We start from the raw sequence: 27630 nt of genomic DNA on the forward strand, positions 1-27630 counted from the left end.
CACACACACACACACACACACACACACACACACACACACACACACACTTCGATCTAAGCGTTTTGGTGCATACAGCCTTGACTGAGTTGATTGCCGAGCATGGAGGAAACGGTACGCATAAAGAGGTTCAGGCGGGTGTTCTCATTTACTGTAGACAGTGCGCAGTTAAAGGATCATAGTCCTGTTTATCTTACCATTGCACTGAAAATTATGACTGAACTTCCACTTTTTGCTCATTTCAGTACAACATTAAAATCAAGATGCAGAGACTTGGCGCTTGTTTCAAATAGATAATCCATCAATTAAAAAAAAAAAAAAAATAAATTAAAAAAATAAAAAAAATTTAAAAATGTTTTTGTTACATAATTATTGCGTGGTTGGGGTATAATCCTTTAAGAGCATGTTATCTCCTTTTGATATTGCGTTGAAATGTTCGGACTGTTTTTTATTACTCTTGCCACCATTTCATTTGAAAAACCAACAAGGCATGCTTTGAGTGGAATTACGCCTTTCTAGCAGACAACCAGAGAACACTCCACTGCGTTTTTTTCACAGTGACTCTCATTGTTCGCTTTAAATTACTCACCTGTCCCCAGGAGGAGGTGTACCAGTTGAGACAGGGCTGAAGGTTACAGGTCACTTGGGTGTGTGGCCTGGAGGACATGGCCCGGCAGTGGAAAGGTCGTAGGGGCCTTCGATCCCGCAAGTCAAAACACTGGACCTCTCGTGATTTGATACCACCTTCACAATTCTTGGAGCACTGGGAGAAGACATGATTGTTGTTCAAACAGCAGGAGCTGCTGGAGCTTGTAAGTATGAGTAGTGTGTGTAGTAGTAGTAATAGTAGTGGTGTGTCTGAGGAAACTGGTTTTATTTGGGTTACATCACTCATCCAAAAAGCTTTACTTATATGAACTCAGCTGAAGTGATGAATGGATGCCTTCAAGACCAAACAGCAGGTCCAGTTTTTCTGTGTCTTAAATTTGGGCTCATTATTCTCAGTTTTATACAAAAAAAAATAAAAATTTGTATCAGTATTTATTGTGAATATTTACCAAGACAACACAAATGTCCATCTCACAGTGGCGTTAGATATAGTGCGTTCGATAATTTATCCTCTGTGGACTACGAATGTCTGTGCCAAATTTCATGAGCAATTCATTTGATATTTCAGTCGGGACCAAAGTGTTGGATCGACAGACATTGCTATCCCAACAGCCACAGGACGGTGCTACTAAATAAATAAATACATCATTATATGACATACCTTATGCAGTGCATATACACAAATCTAAAAGAATTTCAGGGTAAAAATGCATAAAAACCAGTAAACAATAACCATATTGATGTTAATGCAACCGATCATCTGTGGACCGCTTTAAAATATCTTAGACTGATGTGACAATGTACATATGATAATGTTTCTCCTGCTTAAAACAGTATTTTTATTTCTATTTATTTTGTATTATTTATTTTCCTACTGTTCTGTCTTGTCTTTGATACCGTTAGTAGTTACTGTAAATTATGGCTTGTATTATAACCATGTTTAAAGAGAATAAAGATACTGTTAAAATTGTTTTCATACATAAAAGGGGTCTCACCTCACTCCATTCCTCTACTTTCCATGTGGAACAGGGGCGCAGGTAACATCGCTGGGCTGGCGCAGGCCTCTTAGCAGGATCGCAGTCAGAGTCAGAGCCAGTACTGCAAACCAAAGTCCTCCAGATGGCACCCAGACCACAGCTGGTGGAGCACTATCCAAAAATGTAGAAACACATGAGTACACTACAGGGTTGGATGCACGAACAGCTCCAGCATGCACATGTGACCTCACTGATAACAATGCAAGTCATGGGAAATTCAGAGATGTTTGTCACTTTCAGTTATTTTCCTTTATGCAAATTCTTTGAATTGTATGTACAGCACAACAGGGGTTTGTGCAGAAGCAACCGTTTGTCAAATGTTCCATAAAAATTCATTACATAAATTTACATTCGCTGCATAAGCTTTAGGTCAAACGGTGTCTCCAAAGAATACAAATGTGTCCAGGGACCAAAACTAGACGCTGTGTCTGCATAATAAAATCAGACGGAGACAAAAAAAATAACGAGACACAGCTGTGCTACGTCCCACAGTATAAGTGGAACACCAGAATGTGTGGATTAATGCAGACTCACAGCGCTCCAGTTGCCGGTGACCCAGTAGGCAGCGGTAGTGATTTGTGTGGAGGCTGAAGTCGGGGCAGACGTCGGGACTGGAAGCGGCCACAGAATAGGTGGATGGGTTGGCAAAATGGGCCCAATAGTTGTTGGTGCTTCCATGTGTCGTACTGGTGTAGTGCCATGCTGAGGAGTGGTTGCCGCGTTTGCCGGAAGCTGGTACGAGGGGCCCGGATCAGTGCTACTGCCGCTCCTCACTAACGAGGGAACGACTATTTCATTGTAGTCAAAATCAGCTGAATCCGACAATGGCGCTCGGGATGCGGAATTCGTTCCAGTTCTTTCAGTGAAGGTGGGTTGTGTCGGTATCCGTTTCACTGTAGCTGGCAGGTCATCAGCTGGAGCGGGCCGAGTGGCTCCCTCCAGGTTTGTGGGAGGTATGATTTCTGTTCCAGCTGAAGGCGTAGAGTCAGAGGCCTCTCGGTTTCCTGAGATTTGCAGAAAGGGAACAGGGAGAGGAGTGAATTTCTCAGAGGCAGGAAGTGAGGTTGTACCAAGGTCAAGGTCTGTATCCCATGAATTACCCTCGCTAGTGGCATAAACTGTATCAAAGTCAGTCTGATCCAAGTCCAGATCCTCCAAGGTGAAGACAGTTCTTGATTGACTGGTTGTTTGAGGTATTTCTGAAGCACTTTCATCCAGCTGGACTTCAGTCTGAACCTGAATTATAGTTGCTGGCGTGGGAGAGCCAACAGGTTCTGGACTCTCTACATCTTCCTGGTCTGCAGAGATATCCGGACCTAGTGTAAAATGTTCATTGTAGCTGTAATCATCATGTTCCTCTGTCTCCTGAGCACTCACGGTTGTAGCGACAGTGGCATTGATATTGGTTTGGTGTGCGAGGGCGGAAGCGGCATGTTTTGGAATCACAGTGACATCCTCAGTGAAAATATCATAGTTATTTTCAGCCTCCTCTCCATATTGCTCCACTTTCAGATCATGTCTGGGCTCCTCTGTAGTGGAAACCAGACTAGGCATTGTGGTAATGTCTTCAGGCCACGACACATCCTCCTCACGTGTCTCTTTAAGTGTAGACGACAGCGGTGAGCGAGTGGCAGAGACGGGCAGAAGAGAATCCTCAGACAGAAGGTCATTCAAATTTTCGAAATGCGTTTGCATCGACTCCTTTGTTGCTGCATTTCCATTGTCCTTTGTATTATCCAGATCTGTGTTCTGTGGCTCTTCAGTTTTCAAGGTGGAATTTGTTAATGTAAAAATGTCTGAAGGAGCTTCTGTAGTTTCACTTTCTTTCACTCTGCGGGTTGGCTTGGTCTCCGGTGGAGCCTCGAATCCGTGACCATCCCCTAAATCTGTTCCATCGCTGTCAAAGTCATCCGACAAGTCTTCATGGAAGTTGATAAAATTATAGTCATAGTAAAAATCATCAACTTGAACACTGTTTTCCGGAGAGTGATCGATATTTTCAAGATTATTGTGATAGTGAAAATTCCCCTCGACAATGTTGTCGAGGTGATTATTGTTACTTCTTGGCTGGGCTCTGGTGGTGCTGTATTTGGGAGGAGGTTTGACTTCAGGTATGGAGTTAATTTCATTGAGCACTTCTTTGCTCAACCAGCCACTTCCAGACCAGTCGACGCCTCCAAAATTATCCACCACTTGTGGACAGTCCTGGACGTAGCAGGTAGTCACAGCAAGGGGCTTCTTCTGAGGGTCGCAGTCAACACCGGTGTTTCTAGAGCAGGTGACATTACGGCGACGTACTCCGCTTCCACAAGTCAGTGAACACTGCACGGGAGAAAACACACAACATCAGATGATAGTTAGGCCAAGCTTTTACTTTTAAAATGAGGGTATAACTAAAATATAAAGGACATCTTGTAAATGCAAGAAAAAAGTAGCTAAATTGGATTCTTGTAGCCTCAGCTCCTTGCGCATAACAGCTGAGACGGAGCCAGGACTGAAACAATTTCTCATTTGCTCATTAGCACCAAACACAACATACTGTGAATGCACATGCTTCAGTTTGAGGAAACATTGATAAAGTAATTTCACTTATTTCTAAAACATTTCTTAAAAGTGTGCAGGAAAAAAAAAAAAAAGACTTTGATATGACAAAAAAATAAAATACAACAGAAATTACCTTTGTGTAGTTACTCACTATCTGACTCACTTTCGTATTTTGAAAAAGCTTGAGATGGAAAAATGTCTTGTGGCACACGCTGCCAGAATGAAGAAACGCACACTAACAAAAGAACTAGACAATCACAGCATGAACCACTTTCTCCAAGATCACTAAATAATCTAACATCTTTCACAGTAAGACTTTATCAGAAAATATGAAAGCATCTGTAAGAATTTATGTTGAACAATTTGCATGACATTTTGAAGCAGCACAGTTGCAGAGACACCAGAACCCCATCCTCCATTTGAGACTCACCTTTGACCAGCTGCCCGTGGTCCAGTCTGCTGGGCAGGGGAGGTGCGTGTTGCAGGAGGATAGGGACTCAGGTTTGAGTATGTGTTCACATGCACTGGGCTGCAGGGCTTCCTGCTCCTCAGCACTTACTGCCTGGATGCAGAGCACTGTCCTTTTAGTCAGGCCCAAGCTCCCACAGCTCGCTGAGCATTTCTGCCACTCTCCAACCCACCATCTACACGCACACAGACACAAAAGGTGCAAATATTTACAATTTAATGGCACACTTGTGAATAAAAATGACAATATTTTACAGCTGTGCTGCCAGCTCAGAGAGTTAAATTTTATCGCCCTCAAGCACACAATTTCCATGTCGTTTTTTTTGTGTGTCAAAAAAACAATACTGAAGTCCAAATAAAAAGGGGAATCCACATCTCCTTGTATGTGCTCGGGAAGCTAGGTGTGTGTTTTGTTTTAAGAGCAGGAGGAGCAGATTATGTCTCACGTCTTGCTTCATTTTAATGGTGAGATTTCTGCTAGTCAAAACTTTCAGTCCCCGTCTCACAATTTTAGCTACTTCAACTACATTATTAAAAGCAAAAAGCTAAAATGATTACATTGCTTGCTTTGTAAGATGGCAATACTGTAGAAACAGGGTTTAATCAGTGACAGTTTATCCATCACTGATTAATGTCTATGCCCTTCATCATGCAAAGAACGTTTAACACAAATGTTGTCCTTCATTGTAATTGTAACGTCCACGTCCACAGAATCAGCGTTCAATGGCTCCTAACATCATCTGTAGCAAAGGAACTGGGTGCTGCGGTTTGGTGCAATAAGATGTGTGGGAGGAAAACTGCAAGTGGTGATTCTTATCAAAACAGCTTTCACATGGACACGATTATTGGAGATACAGTTTATTTTACATTATTCTGTTCCCATCACCAAATCATAATATCCGCTGTACAAAAATACTAAACGTGGGACTCAAGCAGCAACTTTGGGTTTGGTAGCTTGAATTATTTTCTCCCATGCACACCACAAAGCTCCTGCAAAGGTTGAAAGACAAGTGTCTTATCCCTGAGTGTGTGTGTGTGTGTGTGTGTGTGTGAATACTGCTGGTGTCATTTTGTATACAATGTCCAGAGGGTAAACTCACATGGCTGGACATGGATCCTTGTTACAGCTGGTTTGGTTATCGTCAGGCCGGGTTAAAGGGTCACAGAAGTGCTCCTCCACTATCCCAGTTGTCCTTTCCACACAGTGAACAATCTGCCTCTGAACACCTGGAATACCAGTGGGAGGGGAGATAAACTTTTGTGACTAGGCATACACGCACAACGACATTTTGGCTATTCAACATCACAAATCAATCTCCTCTCCAGACAGCTTTGCATAAAGCAGTACATTAAAGGACTGGTCTTCTAAAGCCGCAATACCTTTTTCCATCATCACTATTTCCACCCCGTCAGAGCAGGTGACACCTCACCTCCGTGAGGCCTCTGCTTGATTCAATTTAAATCTTCAAAGACACCTCTTGAAGAACAAGACAGCTACGTCAGATTGAAGCCCAGATGGAGGCGGAAAGAAACAGGCACTGATTCACAGTAGCTGCAACGAGGTACATGTGTCCACATCATCACACACAAACTAATGATTCGCAGAGTGTTTACGACCAACGCTACGTGATTTATTAAAAGGGGTGGGGCTAAAGTGAATGTATCACAGTCCTAATACAAATGTTAAAAACACATACACAAGGATTAATAGCAGTGGCAAGTCCATAGCTGGCAGACACACACATTATGTATAGACAAAATTTAAAAGCTCAAATTCTGCTTTACTGGTTTATATACAAGGTAAACTGGCCATATCTCATACTGTGGATGTTCACAAGTCGAATGGCTTCTGTAATAAAACCAATTTGTTTTACATACAAGAGATCTGAAACACATTCCTGATGGCAGAAGCTTAAAGCAGTCATAGAGGACATGCGAGTTTCTTTTTCCTTTACGTAGACACTTAGTCGTCAGATGTTCTGTCATCTCATTTTGGTGAAACTTCTTTCCTGTTGAACCTTTCCTCCCACCGCACGGCATATTCAGAACTAGGAGTGAAACATTTACCAGCCCCTCTACCTACAAACCTAGCCATAGCAAAACCTCAAGTTGGTTCTCTTACCTGTTCCACAGGTCGCACTGCATTCGGTCCATGAACCGTATTTCCAGAAGAAAACGGGCGCAGAGGTGTTGTCCACATTTCGACTAATTGTGTACTCGTACCGAACTCCTGGATTGCTCTCCTGAAAGAGAAGCTGTAACATACAAGACAATATCAAAACAGATTAAAAGCCAACTAGAATTACCACCAAAATGGTGTCTAAAATGTCATCATTTGATCCTATTAAACATTTGTGTGAAATTGTCATAATTAGCATATGAATTCTTTAGTTAAGGCCAACAACAGGTTTGTGAGGTCAAAGTGACCTTTGACCACCCAATTTTAAATCAGTTCAACCTTGAGACCAAGTGAACGTTTGTGCCAAAATTGAAGAAATTCCCAGAAGGTGTTTCTGAGATATCATGTTCTCAAGAATGATACGGACGTACGAACAACAGCGACCACGGCTGTCGTCGGCGTGGAGACTTAAAAAAATTATTTTCAACCACATACAGAAAACATTCAGCCCTTATCGACAAAATATTCCCAGGATCTAAGGGACTACTTCACAAACTAAAAATGTTGCATATTTCCTGTTTGTGTTTCCACCACATCTGGCATACTAGGTTTGGCTTTCTGGTCTTCCAAACGCAAAACATTACATTTAGACGTTAATCCGACCTGAATCCACAGGGGCTCCATGGTGGGCCCAGGAGACGTCAGGTTCTCCAGGTGTCCCGTCCTCTTGTAGGTGAATACTGTCCCGGCTGCCTTGTACTCTCCATTCCACTGAATCGTCCAGCCACCATTCAGAAAATACTTGTTGGGGTTGTCACTTCGTAGCGCCAAGAAATTCTCAGCTTCAGCCACTTCTTCGATGCGGATGTCCCAGGCTGCCTCTGGAATCAGTCCAATGTCTACGTAGCCTAAAGGGCATTACATTTTCAAGAAGTGAAATTGAAGGACAAAGTTACCTGATACACAGTTAACAAATAGTGGAGAAGACGGAGGAGAAAAATGCCACCTTGGAGAGTTTTAGGCTTTTACCAAAAGGAGTTTTGTTTTAAATTGTCATTCATGTCAAAATATCTTCCACAAAGTGGTCTATTGCTAAAACACAGTTATTAGGAACCTTACCAAGTCCTTCAGTCTCCTCAAATGTTCTCCTCACAGTTGTACAGGTGGAGCCGTTACCGAGACACACTCCACAGCGATCCTCGACAGCACGGGAGTCGATCACATAGTCACAGCCTAAATTCTATAACACATATGCATCAAAATGAACTCCACAATGCATTGTCTAGAACAAACTTTAAAGTGAATACACAACAAAGGTCAAATTAGATAACAGGCATAATGCTGCAATTAGGGGACTGCATATTAAAGACTTAATGAGCCCCAAAGGATCTGTTCATTAGTGCACAGAACACAACCATGTCTCACCTCATCTCATCTGCCCCTGACTTGTTCAGATAAGACAGGAGATGTAAGTGAAGATCCAAGTAATCCCTAGTATTGTTTCTTGCTGCTTTATAATTGTTGTCACAACCTGTACTGAGTTAAAGGAACACTATGGAATTGAAATAAAGAAAAGAAATACTGATTTGACATTCAATGTTACAGCGACCCTTCAAAACTCCAAATGGTTTCCAGGTAAAAAGGTGGAAGACATGTTGCTTCCTGACATAAATGTCACAAAATGTCATGAAATCAGAGCCACAAAGTCTATAATTGCTGTCCACTCAGTATCAAAACAACATCTCTATCAGTGACTGGCATTTTGGCCCCCGGGTGATAGGCAAGAGCAGTGTGATAACAGCCACGACGTCTTTCTATCAACAAGCTCATTTTCATGCAGAATGTCAAATGTACAACACTGTGTTGCAGAGAAAACCAACTAAATACACGAAAATGAATGAGAAATACAAGGATGGAATAATCAAGTGAATGTTGTCAAATGCTGAAGAGGAGACGACGAAATATATTGGTGAAAGAATATGTGGAATAGTAGGAACGGTGTTGATACCTTACAGATGCCGTTCACGCACACATCTCTGCTTTTGTTGCCTTGGTAGCACGGCGTCCCATCGGCGACGACCTCCTGCATCTTGTCAGAAAAATGTTCATCCAGTGGACGGCAGTGCAGCTCACAAGGGCTGACTGAAAAGAGTTTTCGGAGAGACACAAAGACACCAAAAGGTGCTGTTTTAACACTGCCTGAATACCGTCACAGCCTAAATGAAGTTTGTTCTGCTCACCTCGGTTAATGACTGCTTCCCACTTGTAGAACCGGCCCTTGTACGGCACGGTGTTGAAGTGAGCACACTGGATGTCTCTGAAGGTGGGCAGTTCATGAGGACACGGTGTGGCGTTGCAGATCTTGTACCTCTGTCTCTCTCCCAAACAATACCTCCCTCTGTACTTTGGACTGTTGGATCGTCAAAGACAGTATTTCAGTTCTGCTCATTGACTCTTACTTTCAAACATTTGTGATATGGTGAGAAATGGTGGAGTGAAGAGGAGACGTTTTAGATCTGTAATAAGTAATAAAAGGTTCTGTGATATCTCTCTGTGATTTCTTTGCTTATAACATCATCCCTATCGTTTATAGATTACACAATAACTTCTACCGTCTCTCACTGGCAATCTAAAGATCGATGAAATGTGTGAATTAAGTTACTGCCCGATGCTCCTTTCATTATCCAAATGTCAATCATAAGGTTAATCTCTCCATGTTCTTATAAAGAGACTACATTACACAGCCTGAAAGTCTAAGTTAAACAGCCTTTTACCAATGGCTCTGTGTTTAAACTCGGATATCGGATATTAAAGGATTAGCTCATAAATAAGCCTCATCATTCACAGAAAAAAAAAAAAAAAAAAGCAATACTAACAATAGTTAAAAACAAGAACACTTCCTGAAGTATTTTTGGCTGAAGAGTAAAACTTACACTGGGTTATCACATTCTCTATAGCCGCTCTGGACTCCGGCCCCACACGTCCTCGAACAGGCCGACCACTCGCTCCACGATGCCCAGCCACCACTTACACTCTCTGGCTGATATCCCACCACCACACACTCTCCACTGAAACACCACTAGTAAAAAAAACAAAAAAAAACAGCAAAGCTTAAATTATCAAATACATTTACTCAAACTGTGAGCTTCATCTTCTTGTTCTTTCAAGGTTTGCATTCACCATGTTGTCTGTATTTCAGACAGAACAGTTTGTACTCTATTCTGATACATTACGCATGTCTAAATATCACCACATGTAGATTTTCTCTGCACTTTTTATGAGAGCCGAGAATATGTTATTTGCGCTTTATTACTTTGCGTGTCACGGTAGTTTGCGTAGCTACATTAGTCACTAACTTCATTCTGCCAACCTGCTGCCACAAGGCATCTGGTTCATGTTCTTTACGGTCATGTGCACAATAACAGTGAAGATGAAATTAAATTCTTATTTCTCTCAGTTAAAAAACAAACACTGCAAATAGGAAGGACTCCCATGATAAAGCCCCTTCCCATTAGAGACTGAACACTCCTGTCAACAACAAATTCACAATGCATGTCTCATTCGTTTTATATGCTCATGAAATGAAAGACTCACCTTGTCCTCTCCACAACTGGTCCCATCCACAGCCCCGTCCAGCTTTGAGTGGCAGGTCGTTCCCACAGTGCACCACAGAGTGCTGCATACGTTCTAGGAAAGCAGAGAGGGATTTATGTCTTAGTACCACAGCATGTTTGCTTGTGTACTTATGATAAATTAATAGTAAACAAAAGTGTTTAAAATGCAGATTTTGTATGAACGCGATCAATCTGGATTTGCAGACGTGTTGAAGATGTTCTTCCTCTTTTGATTGGGTTTTGTATATATTTGCACTTATTTTCTTCTGCCACTGTGAAAAGCACATTGAGAATATAAAAATAAGTTTTACGGACAACAGTCCTTTATCCGCAACAATAATGAATCAAAAGATCAATAAGAAGCAGTTATTTCCCACAGCGGTAAAAATCTGCGTGTGAAGACTGATAACACCGAAAGGTGAAATCTACTGTTTGTTTAGACGTTCCTTGGCTGATTGCTCCAATTATCTGAGCCCATTCTTGTTGCTGTTGCTTGACATTTGTGTTGAATGTGTTTGCATTTGGCCCAAAGCGTCATACTGAAGATTAGGATGTTTTTGTGAGATTTGAACCTTCAGAATGCAAGTAGTTACAGTTATCTGTGAGCAATATTTATCTTATTTTCCACTTAATAATCTCCAACCATCTTCTGACTGATAACAAAGATAAAGGCTGGGAAAGACACTGTCGATTCTCAAAGTGGAGATTACACATCCAAAAGAAATGGATTGATCATCTGAATCCATAGGAATCTTTCAATCAAAACATAACACTGTTTTGCGCGTACAGTGCATCCAGGAAGCTGTACTACAAAGCTACTGTCAATGTAACATTGTGTTAAAAATAAAACATGAAGTGAAACAGAAGTTAGAGTTTTAAGCTTGTGTACTGTGACGTATGCGAAACATGATATTTTGTAATTGTTTTTGAAGTTATATGACTGGGGATGTGATCTAAACAGGTTAAACTACATTGTTTATTTCATCTCTTTAATTTAAACAACCTACTATATATCGTGATGTCTGTTACAGTATGTCTGCGTACAGCCTAAAACTATTCTTACCATTGAAATCTTCCAAGTTTCTATATTTGTCAACATGAAAATCTATAATTCTATCGAAAGTATCTCTTTGTTTATGCTGAATACAGTGTTCATGGAGGTTTTGTTCACTCCTGGCACCATTTTGTAATTCATGCTGCACTACCATGCGGTTGATGAGGTATCACATTCCCGCCAACTGCATGAAACATGAAGGTAAAAGAAGAGGTTGTGTCAATCAGATTATTGTATTATGTCCTCCGGTTTCATGAAGGAAGAAGACGGCTGGCTAATGCGGATGTTCCCAATCTCTTATATCGCACCTTCAAGCGTACACATCATGCATTTTGGACAGACACACTGAATGTCAACACGACTACGTTTGTATAGAAGAAAACTCCACAGGGTACATTAAAACGTAAAGGTTGGTAAGCATGCTATAAAAAGAAACAGGCGCCGCTCAAATTTTAACTCAAGAAAATTGACTGGGAATTTGTTACTGGATTGGATTTTTCTTGAATGGTGTTGTAATTCCGTAAGCATTTGTGTGAGGCGCTTGTAAAAAAATGCACATGTTGTAACAAATTGTACATGTAGAGACACTACGTTGTTACGTTGAGGAAATTGGTGTAAAAATGCACGTGTGTGTGGTCTCCGCCTGTCCATCCTTTTGCCATTACTGCTGCTGTGGCCGGATGAGCTGCGTATAAATCATTCAGATCTGCTTCCGACCATAATACACAGGAGTCTTACAAAGCTTTAAGACGGACAGCAGTAATGGCAGACGGGATTTATATCGAATCTGCAATACATCTACTCAAACACACATAACGCAGGAAATACTCTTAATCAGTCCGTTTATGCAAATCCTGTGTTAAAAATCGTTACTATGCTTCAATCACGTCAAGTCTTAATTTCTTCAGCAGCGAGTTTGAATAATGAGACTGCTTCATGCCTCGTTCCCCATCGGCTTGTTAACCTTCCCAAAATCTCAACCGGTCACTCTAATTACCTCATGCCACATGTGACTCATGTTACCACGACCAGCTACACGGTAAGATGAGTTTAAAATCCAGCTCACGTCATGAATCTAGGACTGATGAATGCAGAGAGGGGAGTTTCCCGTGCTAAAAAGGGATGGCAGTTCTGTACGGCCATGTTGAGCTGCTTACAGATACAGAACATAAAATGAAACCAGCGGGGCCCTTCATGCTCCAGTGTGCTCCATCAGACCTGCTTGTCAGACGGTTGAATAGCTTCTGAAACCTCCTCCCTCAACAGCTTTCTCATGTTGGATTAAAGAAGGCGATGTGTCTGACCATATTTCACAACCAAGTTTTCATTAAGGTCTCTTTTTCCTCTTTCTTGACACAACAATTGATGGCAGACTGAGGGATATAAAGAAAAGCAAAAATGATGCTGGCTATCAACTGCGGTATCCCTCAGTGCTGCCTACATTTTAGCATTTACAAATATCCTGCAGTTGAGACTTTTGACCACCATGTCTGGTGTTAAGCCGGAGTTACTCACTTCAAAATTCCTGAGTTTGAAACTTAAGCCTTAAACTTTTGTAGAAATGCATATACAGCTTCCCTTGGGGTCTTTTAATCCAGTGCTTCCTTCAGACTTAATGCAGCCTGAGACACAGTGTTACAACTCTAACTAAAGGTCAGTGCTATTACAGCTCCTTGTCTAGTCTGGGTTATTTAAAATAGGATAGGTTACGTCTCAGTGGTGAGACACTGAGATGAGATCATTACTGATAGATCGACATTTGAAAGATTACACTCAGCTGTTGACGTGTCATCTAAATGAACACTCTTAAATTGTTAATGGCACAATAGCACAGAGTGACTTAATGTCAACTCTACAATTTGTAAAACGATTGCAAGATGAGGATCGAACCAACATATGAGTAACAAGCTGTTGGTTCGATCTATTGACACGGATTAAGAAGGATCTGTAGGTCCCAGTCTGGATTCAAAACTTTCAGTACAATTACTATAGTAGAGGCTCAAACCTTGGAGACATAATTAACTGTCGAGCTTGCCAGCAGGTGTGTACAAGTGTTGATAATGACCACATGACACAGCAAAGTGCAGAGGGTTGTGGAAGCTGCACAGCAGGCTTACCGGCACCGTTCCTGTTGTCCATCAAGAATTTAAAAAAAAAAAAAACCCTCAATACCAGAACATTTTAAAAGGGCACACATCATGCTCATTTTCACTCATGTAGGTTTGGAGTTTTTCATACAGTGTGCCCTTTACATAATCCATATAGCACATGTTGTGCACACAGAAGATTGAAGAAGCCGTGTGTAAACACTCATTACGACAGTGAAGTGACCTATACTGCAGACATGTGTCCTGATTTCCTATATAATAATAAAATAGTACAAAGATATTGAAAATGTTGATAACTCAGTAACTGATTGCTTCTTCAGGCTATAATTTAAACTTATTTTGTGCCTAAATAAAAATAATATGACTGAAATGATTTCATTATTGTTTATTTTCCAGTGAAATACGACCAAACGACAACTAACCAATATGTTGGTTCACTTTTATTGTTACAGGTTGTTTTCACTTGAGTCTCTTTGACATTGTCAGACCATAATCTATAAAAGAGAATATTTGAGCAACTGATAAAAATGTTGATACCCACCTCCAAAGTTACATATATAGTATGCTACTCTACTTTATTGGTGAAGGTTATTAGTTATTGGTATGCACCCCGAAAAGAGGACCTGCAGACACCACTCAGGTCTTTTAGTACCAATGTTATTTCTTTTAGGGTTATATTTTTATTACAGTTATTTCTCCTAAAAACATGTTAGAATTGAACATCAGTTAAAAACAGTAAAGCATGTACTCTTAGCTCTTTGGAGTAATGATTCAAATACAATATCCAATAAATCAGAAACTAAAAAAAAAAAGTTAAAGTAGGTGCATGTATTAATAATAAGTACACATGGTGTACTTATTGTAGTTGTGAACAATGTGATACAATAATTAAATGGTAAAGTTGGAACAGCACACACTGTACTGAAAACACAATAGGATCAGGGACTAATGGAGGAGGCAGAGAGCACAAAGAAAAACATATTTCTAAGAGCGCTTGAAGAGTAGAAGAGCGGGTCAAATCAGAAGCAAACAGACGTCGTTGCAAGAATAGACATGGGAGAGACATGAAAACAACAACGAGACAGGCCAAGACTGAGCAAAGTAGAGAGAATAGTAGAGAAAGGAAAGAATGAGAATACAAGAGACCCCCATTATTTCCATACAACTGCACATGACTTTGTATGGATTTATTTTGATGTGTTTATGCCTTACGTCCATGTCATCGCAGAGCAGGGACCCAGATCCATACTGCAGCCGACACTGGTGGGCAGAGCTGTACAGAACCCCAGGAAGCACCGAGTTCAGAGACCGCTTATCCTTTACCGGGGCATCATCAAGGCACCAGCCCCAGCCGCGACTGTGAGGGATGGCAGGAGGGAGGTGGATGATTACAAAAAGAAACAGAGTCTGGTAAGCACAGTTCAAAAATGTATTCGACACACACACACACACACACACACACACACACACACACACACACACACGAAGATATTCCTTCAGAGTCGATAATTGGGTCAGATTGTGTGAGGCTTGTGGCACAGTCTGCCTTAATCACACGTGCAGTATTCAAGCAGACGCAACAGGCTGGAGTTGCAGTTTGTGAGAAGGTTTGCAAGGTTCGCCGCTCTCCTCACTGCATATGCATTTCATGGAAATGAGATGACATGATCACAGGACATCAATGGTGTTTGTTAACTTCAGCAGAAGCAATCAAGTTCAATCAAAAGTACATTCAAAGTATTGGTCCAATTAAAACAAATTAAAAACTGTTGAAGTAATGTGTATTACATGTAAAAAGAAAGAAGAATTTGCTTCTCCAGTTGTTTTATTGTACATATTGTGATGTTGCAAGTTTTGTTTGAGATGTATATATTTTTTATTTTGTCTCGTCTCCTTTTGCTGCCTTTTTTGGCCAGGTCGTCATAAATGAGAACAAATTCTCAGTTGACTCTAAAGGGAAATAATAATAATAATAATAGTCTGCTATTAGTGTAGCAGCACAGTTGAGCTGAAAAAGCAGTGTCATTACCACTTTTAAACGACTTCCAGAGGAGGAAGTACAGCAAAGGGCATCGCTTAATACTTTATTAGGCGTCTCATTATAGCTTCCAATTACCATAGCCAATTACACTTAATTCTGTCAGTCACAATAATGAGTATTTTGTTCAAATATATTATTTAAATTTAAACTAGGGTTGGTAATCTTTTTCAAAAACATTTTAGTTATGTTTGTTGAAATTGTCTTTATACCACAACAGCAATCAATAAATCAAATACTTTGACGAAAGGCAAGGAAACAAAATGAACATGAATCTGGGTCAAATCTGGTACCTGCGGCTGTAGCAGGACTGTACATGCACGCATTCTGCCCGGCAGTCATTGCGTGGCACCGGAGTCTTCCTCAAGGCAATTCCTCTCTCCCTTTAAATATGTCCTCCTGTTGCCCGAATGTATTCTGTTCATTCATTTATTTATCGTTTGTCTGTACATGTTTTGAACGAATTACTTGAATAAATTACTCTTAATGGCTTTTTGCCCACGGTGATTTTGTTGCAGTGGCGTGGAGAGTGTGAAACTAACACCGAGCTGAAATTCAATGAGTGCACATAAATTATGTAAATAAACAATCTTTGAGATCAGATCCGGACATCCAAAGTTAATATCAACATATGATTGAAGCAGCTTTAAAGAGCAGGTACTCTATAAATAGTACATGTTCTAAAATGTTGAACAAAGTCTTGCTACAAGAAAATGTCCTCAAATTTAGACCAAATGTAACAATTTCTATATCGAAAATATTTTACTCTCATGAGTTAACCTAAATAATAATTTAAAAAAAAACAATAGACAAATAGGATTCAAAGAAACCTAAGGCTGATTGTTTGGCACTTAACCACAAATCTGAGATGACGTCATGCCAACTGTTGAACAGCGGCAATTAAAATGTTCTCCATCAGTGCCTCCGGACTGAAACGCAGCTCAGAGAGAAAATTAAGTTCTACTGCGACCTTTGTCAAAGCCGGCTTTCCTGGAATGTTTGTCAATTAATGAACTCCCGAATTTATATATATCAAGAATAAATGATGTTGTGACATATGAGATCTGATGAAATATGCTATGTAATGTGTGAGATATCTCTTTGGGTCTGTGGTTCCTCTAGAGAGCAATTAAATTAACTTTCTTTGCAACTTAGCCTCTGTGGCCTTTCAGGAATTCTCCCCTGGACATTTAAGGGGGTCTCTGTTTATTAGTAGCCAATCTTTGTGATAACATCTAAACCACTCAGCACAGTGTGACCCTTCACATTCCACATAAAACAACACCTACGGACCAAACCTCTGAAGCAGCACAGAGCAGCAGAGGCCTGCGGGACAACTAAAGCCATTCACAATAGGAGCCTTGTCCTGCAGTCAGTGGAAGAGATAAAAACAGAGAAAATGGGGGCGCTGGCATTTAGAGCAATGAGACGGGAAGACAAATATCAGTGAAATGATCAATGCAGATTTAGTGGTTTTGGAGTGGCTAGCTGACGTGGAGGTCAAAAGATGTGGACGCGACAGCTGAGAGGGGGAGGGCGGGAAGTGGGCTTTATCTCTCCATCACAATAAAGGGGCTAGTCTTTATCATTTAGACCATTGTGAATGTTTTTTACCTTCATGTAACACAAGTTATTATGGATCACATAAAAACAAATGACTGGTATCTGTACTCTTTAGTAGCACTGTCGCCTCACAGAACAACCTTGTGTGCTAAAAAATTACAGCAACATACAACTTGAGGTGCAACGTATTCTCTCCAGGATTACGGTCGCAGTTTTAGACAATGTGGACTTCTGGTTTCACACGCGACATGGACAGAGGTCTCCCGGGGGAATGATTAGAAATGTATTTGTGATACGTCATCATTGAGGGAGAAGATAAGTTTCCCTCGAAACACAATTGAAAATGCAGTTTCAATTGAATTGTCGAATGGGAACATTATTTTTTGGAGACAGATTTCAATTGTCTTTTTTTTTTTCCAACCAGCATGCGACTCCAACAGACTTATTAGCAGTAATAAACTCAAAACCACATATTAATATAAGTCAATGCAATCAAGCAATTACGATTAATAATATAGTCCGGCCAATTCAAACTTCACAATTGCACCGATACAAATTTTTAACAAAAAAAATGTGTGGGAAATGGTGCTTTTAAGTGCTGAGACAACTCTCTTGTCTCCTTTTTAATTACCATCGGCCAGAGACACAAACGCACAAACCAGTGGCCTTTGTGAATCAACCTCCCACAAGACTAAATATCGCCCCACGGCCCTTTTTTTCCCCACAGTTGAGTCAAGAAGCCACAATGCTGTCAAGCAGCTGAACACCCACTAAATGAATTCCAGATGCTTGGAGCTGAAGAACTGGGGCAACTACGGTGCAATATCTCAGACGTTCAACACATATCCTGTTGAAGAATCACAGAGCAAGTCTTTGGAAGCAGCAGCTGACATTTCCTTAATTATGAGCTCCTTGTTACCATGCGAATACATTTAGTCTGGATGATGACCGAATGTAGCACTATAACCCCATGGCCAATTGTTTGAAACTTTAAAAAAAAAACAACGTATATTTAATATAGTTTAGCAGGCCTGTTTTGATTTCTGAGGAAATACAAGTATACACAGTATACTTATAGTACATTATGTACAGGTAAAGTGGTCAAATGAAGAGCTGAAGAAACATGGAATTAAACCACGGTGGGTCTAAACACCGCTGTTCACAGCAGCTCAGTGTTGTTCATGAGCTCTGTGGGTTGAACACGATAGTGTGTCTGCCCTCAGGTCAGGATATGGTAAATATTTTACTGAGGCTGATGAATTTTTTATAAAGCGTCTACAACAATAAAAGTAAACTAGGATAAGCACACCCCTTAAAAGAGTGATCGTTTTATAAACATTACACTAGTTAATAAGTAATGTTACAGCTTCATGTTACCTTACATAAGAATATATTTGATCTCATTTTATATGACTTGGACAAATCTCATTGATCAAAACAAAGAACTGTGAATATGAATTATCATCTAGACCAGATATACAAAATAAAAAAAAAAATGTATGTACACCACCTACTGATATCGGCTCCTTTTACTTCCTTACATATAGTGTATATATTTAACGGACGGCCTTCGACAGCTTAACAGCACATGAATGCATCTAAAGAGAAGCGGGTACAGGAAACCTTGAACGCTGAAAACACACAAACTCAGTCATATGTATATAGTGAGCAGTGCAGTCACATAGGATGTGTGGCACTCACTCTAGGAAGCGGGTGATATACTGGCGACTGCAGCGTGACCACCTGGGCAGGGAGGTGCCGTACAGGAGCTGTGGAGACATGACGAAAGGTCGTTTCCCAATTGGTTCACAGTCATTACCGTTGCCATCATGCTGAATCCCAAAGCTGTGACATAGAAGCACATCCCACAGAGAGGGCAATTAAAGTGAGTGGGTACAACATGAAACACGTACTTCAATGTAAAGTTATGACAAGCAAATACATGCATCCGTCTATGGAGTGCAATTATTGTATATGATTATATTACAATATTTATATATTTTGCTGTGGGTGCAACAATAGCGAGCCACGCTGTTGGCGGTGCACAGCTCTGATAAAAGAAATCAAATGTGAACAAACTGTTGATGCTATTTTGAAGGGTAACTTTGGTATTTTGTGTCTAAGTGACTAATATAGATTTTTTTAAATTCGGTCCAGTAATGAGGGAGATCACTGCAGACAGCAGGCAGCAAACACGCTGCAATGTAGAGTAATTGTTTGGGGCAACTCCTCACCATCTTGTACGTCCACTAAAAGTGCTCGCTTTTACCGCTGACAGGTGAGGATTGTGTTTATAAATGTCTGGAATGAACCCTACAGTGAAATAAAGCATTTTTCTTAACTTTCTGCCATTTCCCCAGACCAATAAAAAAAAACCACTAATTTGTTCTCTGAAGCCCTTAGCAGCTAGTTAGCCTATATGCTACTGGATTGTGTATCGTACATTGGGTTTAATTATGAGAAAGAAACAAAACTATGAAAATATTTTTTTAAAAGAAACATTTTCAAGCTACGATTGTACTTATGAATGCTGGAAACAAACTCTGTCAGTGCCCTGTTGGAGCTTCAGTGAGTCTATTTTCTTCCTTACAGGAAGAACTGCTTGGTATTAACGATGGTCGATCCACTTAGTCTTCCATTTAACACCTTGAACATACACTAAGGACGAGCTGCCAATCATACAGAATATATGGTGGAGAATAAAGAAAGTCAGTCATTTTAAAAGGTATACTTCAGGCTCAGCTGGATCACAACAATCAAGATGAACAAATAGAGTGAAGCTGTCAACCGTATACTGTTCTCATTACGTGAAGTCGAGGAGAGTCAGTCTGAAGAGAATGGGTTTGTGATTGCAAACTGCATGAAGAATTGTTAAATGGATCGATGGAGTAGGCCTAAAGGAGACAATGTCTCTGTGCTCTGCTGCTGATGGTTTGTCTGTTTGACTCCTTATTACAACACCATCAATTAGCCACGGGTTCAGCATTGAGAACAGTTGAGGCGAACACTTATTTTTCCATTTATGTTTCCAAACAATGTGGTTACGTGTGACCAATCAAAATACAGAGAGCAAATTTAAAATTTAAGTTAAAGTAACATCTAGTCTCTTTCAAAAAAAGCTTTCAAAATCAAGGTGGTTTATAAATCTAAGGCAATAGTTTAGTTGCAGTATTGTCTAAAAGGGGAATCTGGAAGGCTGTTAATGTACAATCTACAAGCTTTGCCACAAGGAACGATGAGGGTGAACAGTTTCCTCAAAGATAATTCTTATTGTTTGTATTACAAATAATCCGACAGTACCAATTAATGTGACACAATCATTCCTGTATGCACCCACCCTTATAATCCCACTGTCTCAGATAAGGACAAGCTGCTGAGCTTTTCTTTCAGTTTTTTACCCCTTTTGATAGTCAAACAAGCAGTGACAGTCATATAGATAAAAATGGCATCTGCCTCTCTCCCATTCTCTCAAACTTCACCCACACAGACGTCATAAATATTAAGTCAAACGTTAAAAGTGTAGCACACTGTGCAGTTGTGCAAGGCAGGTGGACATTGCCGTGGTAGTAAGGTGTATGATTCTCCATGGATGTTAGAATGAATAAACAATAAATATATTGATAGTTGAATATTAAATATAAATTATAATTTAAACTATATTATTGAATTGAAACCGGAATGGAATTTTTTTCTCCTGATTATTTGACGATGTGAACCTAAAGCAAAACATAATGTGTCGATGTGTGTGTGTTTGTGTTTGTGTGGGCAGTGAAACCTTACTTGTGTCCCAGCTCGTGAGCTACAGTGAAGGCCAACGGGAGGCCGGTGTCCTCACTAATGCTGCAGCTGCGATGCGACTGACATATCCCCGCCACATGGGACAGACCCAGCGTCTCACACGGCATGTTGATGGCTGCACAGATGTCCTTCCTGTGAAAAGTGTGGTCAGATGTCGGTTGATTCAACATGAAAGGCAACACATCTATTTTCATTGTGAATTAGAAACTGGTCAGAGTAAGTTGAGTCGCACTGGGAGGGGTACATCAATATAATTTACAAGCTAAAAGAACATTTAAATGGAATAAACAACAAAATGCACCCTGGTTAAGGAACTTGTCTGAAACAGGTGATGCAACTATGGGTTTGTAGATATTGTTAAGCAATGAGAATTATATTGTATCTTTAAGGGAAAAAGAGATTCAAGAGGTAAAAAGACTAAACTATTTTTTTCAGTCATGTTTTTTTATAATCTAGCAAAGAAGAATTGCCCCTTCATACTGAAACAGATCGGTACGCTGCTTTAGAAGGAGGAAAATGGCATTTGTCAAGTGTCTGAGAGAAGTGCTTTTTTTTGTCCATGACAGCCCTTTGTGCTGGAAACTGCGTGATGTTTTTTTTAAATGGTTTGAAGGACACAAGTGCGTCGCTATGAACCGTATGAATGACTCATGTCTGAAATGGTTGTTTGTCACACTGGCAGCTTATTATTCAGTGAACGCATGAATGGTTCAAGAAGAAAACCCTGAATCAGTCAGGGGTGGACGATTCCACTCGTCTTGGACCGATTTTTCCTTTTTATTATACCTGTTGTTCATCCATTGAGGCATTTGGGATTTCATTATTATTTTTTTAACTGTGTGTTGACTACATCCTGACCTAACATCTTTTAGATATCAAATGAAAAAGACAAAAATGTATGATGCTTTGATTATTCACTTTTCAATTACGAATGGACTCCCTTTGGCGACGTGATTATGTGCGGCTGAGAGGAAGAGTATTCATTTACCTGGTGAGCAGAACTGCGACATCGTGGTGCAGCGGGTGTTCCTCTCCTTTCATGTTGAGTTTCTTCTGCCACTTACAGAAGCTGTTCAAGCTGTTGTCGGCATGGTGTGTAATCTTTAAGTCATCCTGTCACAGCCACATGTCACATTAAGTTAAAGGGAGGAGAGCGTAACGCAAACAAATACAGCTAGCAGCTAGTGTCCCATAAGTTTTTAGGTAATGGGATGTTTACAGTGCACAGCAAAGAGAAAAATACAGGCTCTATTTGACAGCAAACGCTGTTAAATAAGTACTCTAGGTGCAGCTACATTTCACCATCTAAGCTTGCAGCATTCATTGCAGCCTTTTAATTGGCCCTAATAACAGTCATTCATACAAAAGTCAGGAAATGGTACAGCATGTACTGTGCTGCATGTATTTTCAACTTGTAAACATGATTATCAAGATAACTAAAGACGCATAAAAACATTTCTTATTTTTAGCCTGATACCTGACAGTATTATCAATCGTATAACTTGTTACAGTTGTATTCGCTTTAGTTCTGTTTATTTGCTCCATTCACATCTGTAACTTATTGTCAGCTGCTGCCAAGGACAGTACAGGAAAGATTTATGTTCCATCTGGTAAGTGTTGACTGCTGCCAACAATGCAAAAGCAGTAACATATTTTGAACTAGAATAACCTTAGTATACTTTATTATGAATGTGATTTTGCAAACAGAAAGCCCTGTGTATACAGGTTACATTCATAATATAAACATAGAAAATAGTTGATTGAATTGTGACTTAAGTGACAGCCCTGCTATGTATGTCCCTTACGTTATTAGTGCACACATACACAGTCTGCTCAGTATGCCTTTAAGGTATAAAACCTATTCCCTGTTTTGTTTTTTTTTTCCTTAAAATGAACCACATTTTATTATCATAAACAAATTAGTTTTAACCTCCTCCTGTTCCAGTAGGATGAGTCGAACAACCACAATGTTGATTGCGTTTCCAATACTGGCATCCAGGAACAGACCCGCCACCTGAAAAAGACAAAAACTGCATTTAACATTTGGACCTCACTACCAAGGCATTGGGTATATAAAATAATCCTAATGAGACACTTTATGCACTATTTAGGCAGTTGATATTTAATTATTATATACTGTATTATTATTGATGGATAATTAGCTTCATACAATTAGCTTTTTTATAAACCACGGCTAGTCTTGTGTGGTAGAAACTTTGGGATATAAATCTACAAAAACTAACAATCAAATGAAAAGAGACATTCCTTTTATAACTCCCAACAATCTGATCTTCAAATTGTGTTTTTATTTATTTATTTATTTTTTTTTTAAAAGGAAGAATATATTTTATTATAGATCATGTCAAAACGTTGGGAGTAATATGATTTATAATATAATTTTTTTGAATATAATTTTGTCAAGGAGGCCAATGTTTACAACCTAACACAACATTTATAAACGTTTTTCAAAAATACAACAAATGAAACATTTTCAGGAACATCTTGTCCTGTGTATATTTTGCTTCCTTTGATTTGTTGATTCCTTTTAAGCATCAATTTACAAGTTGATCCGAGTCATTCAGAGGAATCCTTTTAGTCGGTGATGTAAACCTTAAACAACCTCACAGGTTTGACATCAAAGCTTTTAGAGCTTCGCTGTATTTATTCCACTTGTTCTTGCCAATTATTGAGCATTAAAAAAATGCCTACACCAATTAAAGGGCTGGAAAAACTATAATTATAGCTTGTATTAAACATTTACATTTTTGTGTTAGTACACTAATGTCAACACATCTTACGCAAATAACCTTTCAGTCAGTTTACTTCGAGTCGCTGCAGTTTCTCTGTGCTCAACAAACGGGAACAATGTAGAAACTGGCCCCATAAACCCTGAAATATTTACTTATTTTAAAATAAGATGGTTTTAACACTGGGAAAATTGTGAAAAACAAACAAACAATTGCATCTAAAATAGCCCATTGTTTTGACAGTGACTCATGGTCTTGAGCCGAGGTGGCACGTGACAATTTAGAGCTCCGCTTTATTAAGGGCACGAGGCAGCGAGGGGTTTATTACTGGAGAACAGGGTCACGCTATGGAGAAATTAGAGGTGAGAACCGTGAAACAAAAGGTGAAGGGAACTGATGAGATTCAAGACTGTGAGCATCATTAACACCAAACCTTAAAGGTCTCATTATATACTGATTATAGCCTGAATCACACCAGCTGTTGCAGATAAAAGCACCATTTCGCTTTGATTCCCAGGGCACAGAGGTAGTCTGTTGGATTTATTTTCTTATAGTCAACTATAACAGCATTTGTTCACAACACATTGTTGTATGAAGACAGACAGCAATGAGCCTCTGATTGGTTTAACATAGTCAAGTCACAGAAAACTGCACAGATGCGCAGCTGCAAATGTAAAGATGCTAGAAAGAGGACGACTCTGGAGGCGTCAGTATGCTTCAAACAAAATGCTTGTCAAATTGTTAGAAAGCATCCGAAACTCAAACTTTTACAAGTATTTAAGTTTGTTAAACCCCGACACACATTTAGGATTTTCGGGCCAGCCTTCGAGCAAGGCAGACACTTTGGCCTTCAAACCGTGTTCAAACATCTCTTGCTAGTTCTTTTCAAGCACACCTTGATCCATGCTACAGAAACAGTAATATTTACAAATGGAAACTGCAACTGTGATCATCTGCAATCATCACAATAATAACAAATAATTGACCCACAATGTCAGCTAAATTGTGGTGCCTAGGATATGCTGTTTTGCAATACTGGTCGTTAAAAGAATACTTTAAAAAGGTGCATCCTGGTATATGGATCATCCCGGGACAAATACTGTAAATACTATAATCACATCATCTCATCTTTTATCCACACACAAATACAGGCACGCTTGTCCATAACAATGCAATATTTCCTTTTAATAGCCTAATTCTATACAATAATTCATGCACAGGCAGGCGTTCATTTTTGAAAGTCATTCATTCACTAAGCATGCTTCATAATGCATACGGCTCCAGCCTTCTAACTAGATTTCAACACAACAAATGCCTTGTTCAATGAGAGAACAACAAGTATTTCACTGTTCCGCTGACATGATGCTAAAGTTTGAGAAACTCAAATATTCAATTTAGAAACTGCAACAGATTGTTGCCAAGGAGTAAAAGAGAGCACCTTATTCTGCAATAAAAAGTGCATTTGTAAATAACCACTTGAGTCCGATCAGTTCCGTTACTACACAGAGTAACACTGGTGTTTTTGTTTTCATTGTTCTTGTTGTCGGATAAAAATTTCTTCTGTACAAGTTGTGTAACTGAGCACTTCAGACAGAACAGCTGCGACACATAAAGGACTTAATTCATCTAAATGTTTTGTCTCTCATAGTGGCACTCATTCACTTAAACTAGTGCCGCACATCTTATAGCTGAATCAACTTTGCAACACATTTTTACAGCAACAATCAATTTTTTTTTAAATCTTTGTCCATGTTTCTCTATTGTTTCTCTCGTGAATAAAAATAGAGCTACAGCTATTTAAAGCAACAATGTGCTGTTGATGAGACACGTTTCCTCTCAACTCACATGCTGCACATTTGCACCGGGTCTTGAAGGGTAAACAGTGCTTTAATGGATTTCGACTGCATCTTTCTTTATGTCCATGTGACGTTTGTTTGGTGACATATGGCTGTAATAAATGTCACAAAGAGAATACCACTAATAACCGTGTGAAAGGAAGTTGGGAGCTATTTTTGTAAAAGGGCATTTTTTCTCTGCTGAGATTGATTATCCTGGCTGCTACATTGGGTGCACACAGCACAGCAGAATACAAAAGTATGAACCTCTTGAGAAGTTGACAACTTCAAGACGGCGTCAGTGGCGAGACAATGGAGCAGTCGGTGGCTGAGGAAGATGATGCCATTAGTTATGGTTTGGAGGTTGTTTCCCTCGATCCGGTGCGAGATTGTTTTCACAAAACGGAATCATTCCGCGCTTTAAAGTTCAAAGCTGGAGTCTAGAAGACCCCCCCCCCCCCAAAAAAAACAAAACAGAGGATGTGAGGAATAATGTCCGTTCCTCTGTGTATTATTGTCTGTAAAGCCTGTTAATCCGCAGGCTTCTCTGTCAGTGAATTACCTTTCCTGATGTTCTGTCCTCTGATGGCACTTTCAGTAGCTGCGGTGAGACCAGACATGACTTTTTTTTTTTGGAAAAACCCTCTTCTGTGCTGATCAATAACAGACAATGAGTCAGTTTGCTTAACCCCTAACTAGGTGGCAGTAATAACATTAATTGTGGCTAAATGAGAGGAGTTTAATCCATCCGTTGTGTTACCCGATACAAGGATGGGAAAGCTGAAACAGCATCTGGTCATTCAAAACATCTGGAAGACGGTCAAACATCCTGTAACTCTGCATTCAAAATATCTGGCAAGATTTATCTTTATAAAACCTTTCTGGAATGTTAACGGTGTAATTCAGCTACTCATAATAATATCGACTAATAACGACCAACTTTAGCCTGAATGAGATTTAACAGGTTATTCCAAGTAACCATATTCCTGTACAGGAAGATTTTTAATCCTGCTACAAAACTAAAATGTGGTTTACAACTTCACATTCATTACTATTTCCTATGATATGGCCTCATTATCCGACATAAAAAGCGTTTGTTTGTAGCATTTAGAAAACCTGAAACCTGAAGAAGAAGTTACTAGAAGACACTGATAAACTAATTAAAAAGTCTTAGACAGTGATCACGCATTCAGGCACGTGCATCATCGTTTCCAGTAGGGCTGCCCCCTCCTAGTCCATCGGTCATTTTCTCTTAGTCAACATGGATTTCTTTCCTCAGTTAGTCGTTTTTTATGCTTTGTTCAATAATTTTTTTTTAAGAAACTTATGAACACATCTCTGGTAAACACAAGATTTGACAGATATGTCGATTAAATCAACTGATCAATTAGTTGACAAAAATCGTACGAGTGTTCGTCAACTTCTTTGGTCAAGAACAGATTTGAAATTGTTAATGAAACTATAATTCGTACAATGTGGATTTTGATGCATGGAAACGTTATTGTTATTCTCACATACTTACAATGTTCATGACAGCCAGGACGTAACTTTCCACAGCTTTGCTCCCATGATGCTCCACCATTTTAGGGTCGGCCACCACCAGCGTTTCCACCCACTTCTCTTTGCTGACTGAGCGTTGACGAATTCTCCTCCTCCTTCCCTGCTGCCGGTGCTCCCACCGCTCCCGCTGCCTCTCAATGTACTCAAAACTTTGATCTGGAGATTGGAGACAGAAATGGACATTTAAAAACTTTCTTACTGAGGCACATTGTGTGCCAACATAGGAAACAAACTGACTCTTAACGTGAAAAAAAACTGTTTGTCTTGGAACCCAAAACCTGCCAATAGCCTCTCTGCCTTTAGCATTATTCTTCCTCTTTTTATTAAAATGTTAAGTTAATACAGCAGGTGTGAGAATTAATCAATTTAACTTAGAATGGTGTTCTTCCCTGTTTTTGAAGGAGGAACACAAGCAGAACCAACATCCTTTGACAATTTAGCCAACATCAGTCTCATGGAATAAATGACGGGATAATCTGCCTAAAAAGCGACACACTAATAACTGTCTGTAGCTTTAAGATATGTCTCGTTGATTTCAA

The 27630-nt window shown here is 39.7% G+C and overlaps 1 protein-coding gene across 2 annotated transcripts in view; it reads right to left on the reverse strand.

Moving 5' to 3' along the window:
• The window catches only part of adamts7 (a disintegrin-like and metallopeptidase (reprolysin type) with thrombospondin type 1 motif, 7), a 50070-nt gene that overhangs the window by 13205 nt on the left and 9235 nt on the right, over nucleotides 1-27630 (reverse strand). For both annotated transcript variants that reach the window (XM_031848359.1, XM_031848361.1), the window contains exons 4-21: nucleotides 27054-27247; nucleotides 22880-22963; nucleotides 21938-22062; nucleotides 20932-21081; nucleotides 18853-18996; nucleotides 14763-14907; nucleotides 10369-10461; nucleotides 9708-9853; nucleotides 9015-9184; nucleotides 8783-8916; nucleotides 7894-8014; nucleotides 7438-7682; nucleotides 6778-6910; nucleotides 5756-5882; nucleotides 4618-4831; nucleotides 2178-3965; nucleotides 1602-1754; nucleotides 587-760 (exon numbers count right to left, since the gene is read on the reverse strand). In XM_031848359.1, the coding sequence (XP_031704219.1) occupies nucleotides 587-760; nucleotides 1602-1754; nucleotides 2178-3965; nucleotides 4618-4831; nucleotides 5756-5882; nucleotides 6778-6910; nucleotides 7438-7682; nucleotides 7894-8014; nucleotides 8783-8916; nucleotides 9015-9184; nucleotides 9708-9853; nucleotides 10369-10461; nucleotides 14763-14907; nucleotides 18853-18996; nucleotides 20932-21081; nucleotides 21938-22062; nucleotides 22880-22963; nucleotides 27054-27247 (4340 nt within the window). The remainder of the gene's footprint in view (nucleotides 1-586; nucleotides 761-1601; nucleotides 1755-2177; nucleotides 3966-4617; nucleotides 4832-5755; nucleotides 5883-6777; nucleotides 6911-7437; nucleotides 7683-7893; nucleotides 8015-8782; nucleotides 8917-9014; nucleotides 9185-9707; nucleotides 9854-10368; nucleotides 10462-14762; nucleotides 14908-18852; nucleotides 18997-20931; nucleotides 21082-21937; nucleotides 22063-22879; nucleotides 22964-27053; nucleotides 27248-27630) is intronic.

The sequence above is a fragment of the Anarrhichthys ocellatus genome, unplaced genomic scaffold (assembly GCF_004355925.1).
Source record: "Anarrhichthys ocellatus isolate YVR2014 unplaced genomic scaffold, GSC_Weel_1.0 scaffold8, whole genome shotgun sequence".
NCBI lineage: Eukaryota > Metazoa > Chordata > Actinopteri > Perciformes > Anarhichadidae > Anarrhichthys > Anarrhichthys ocellatus.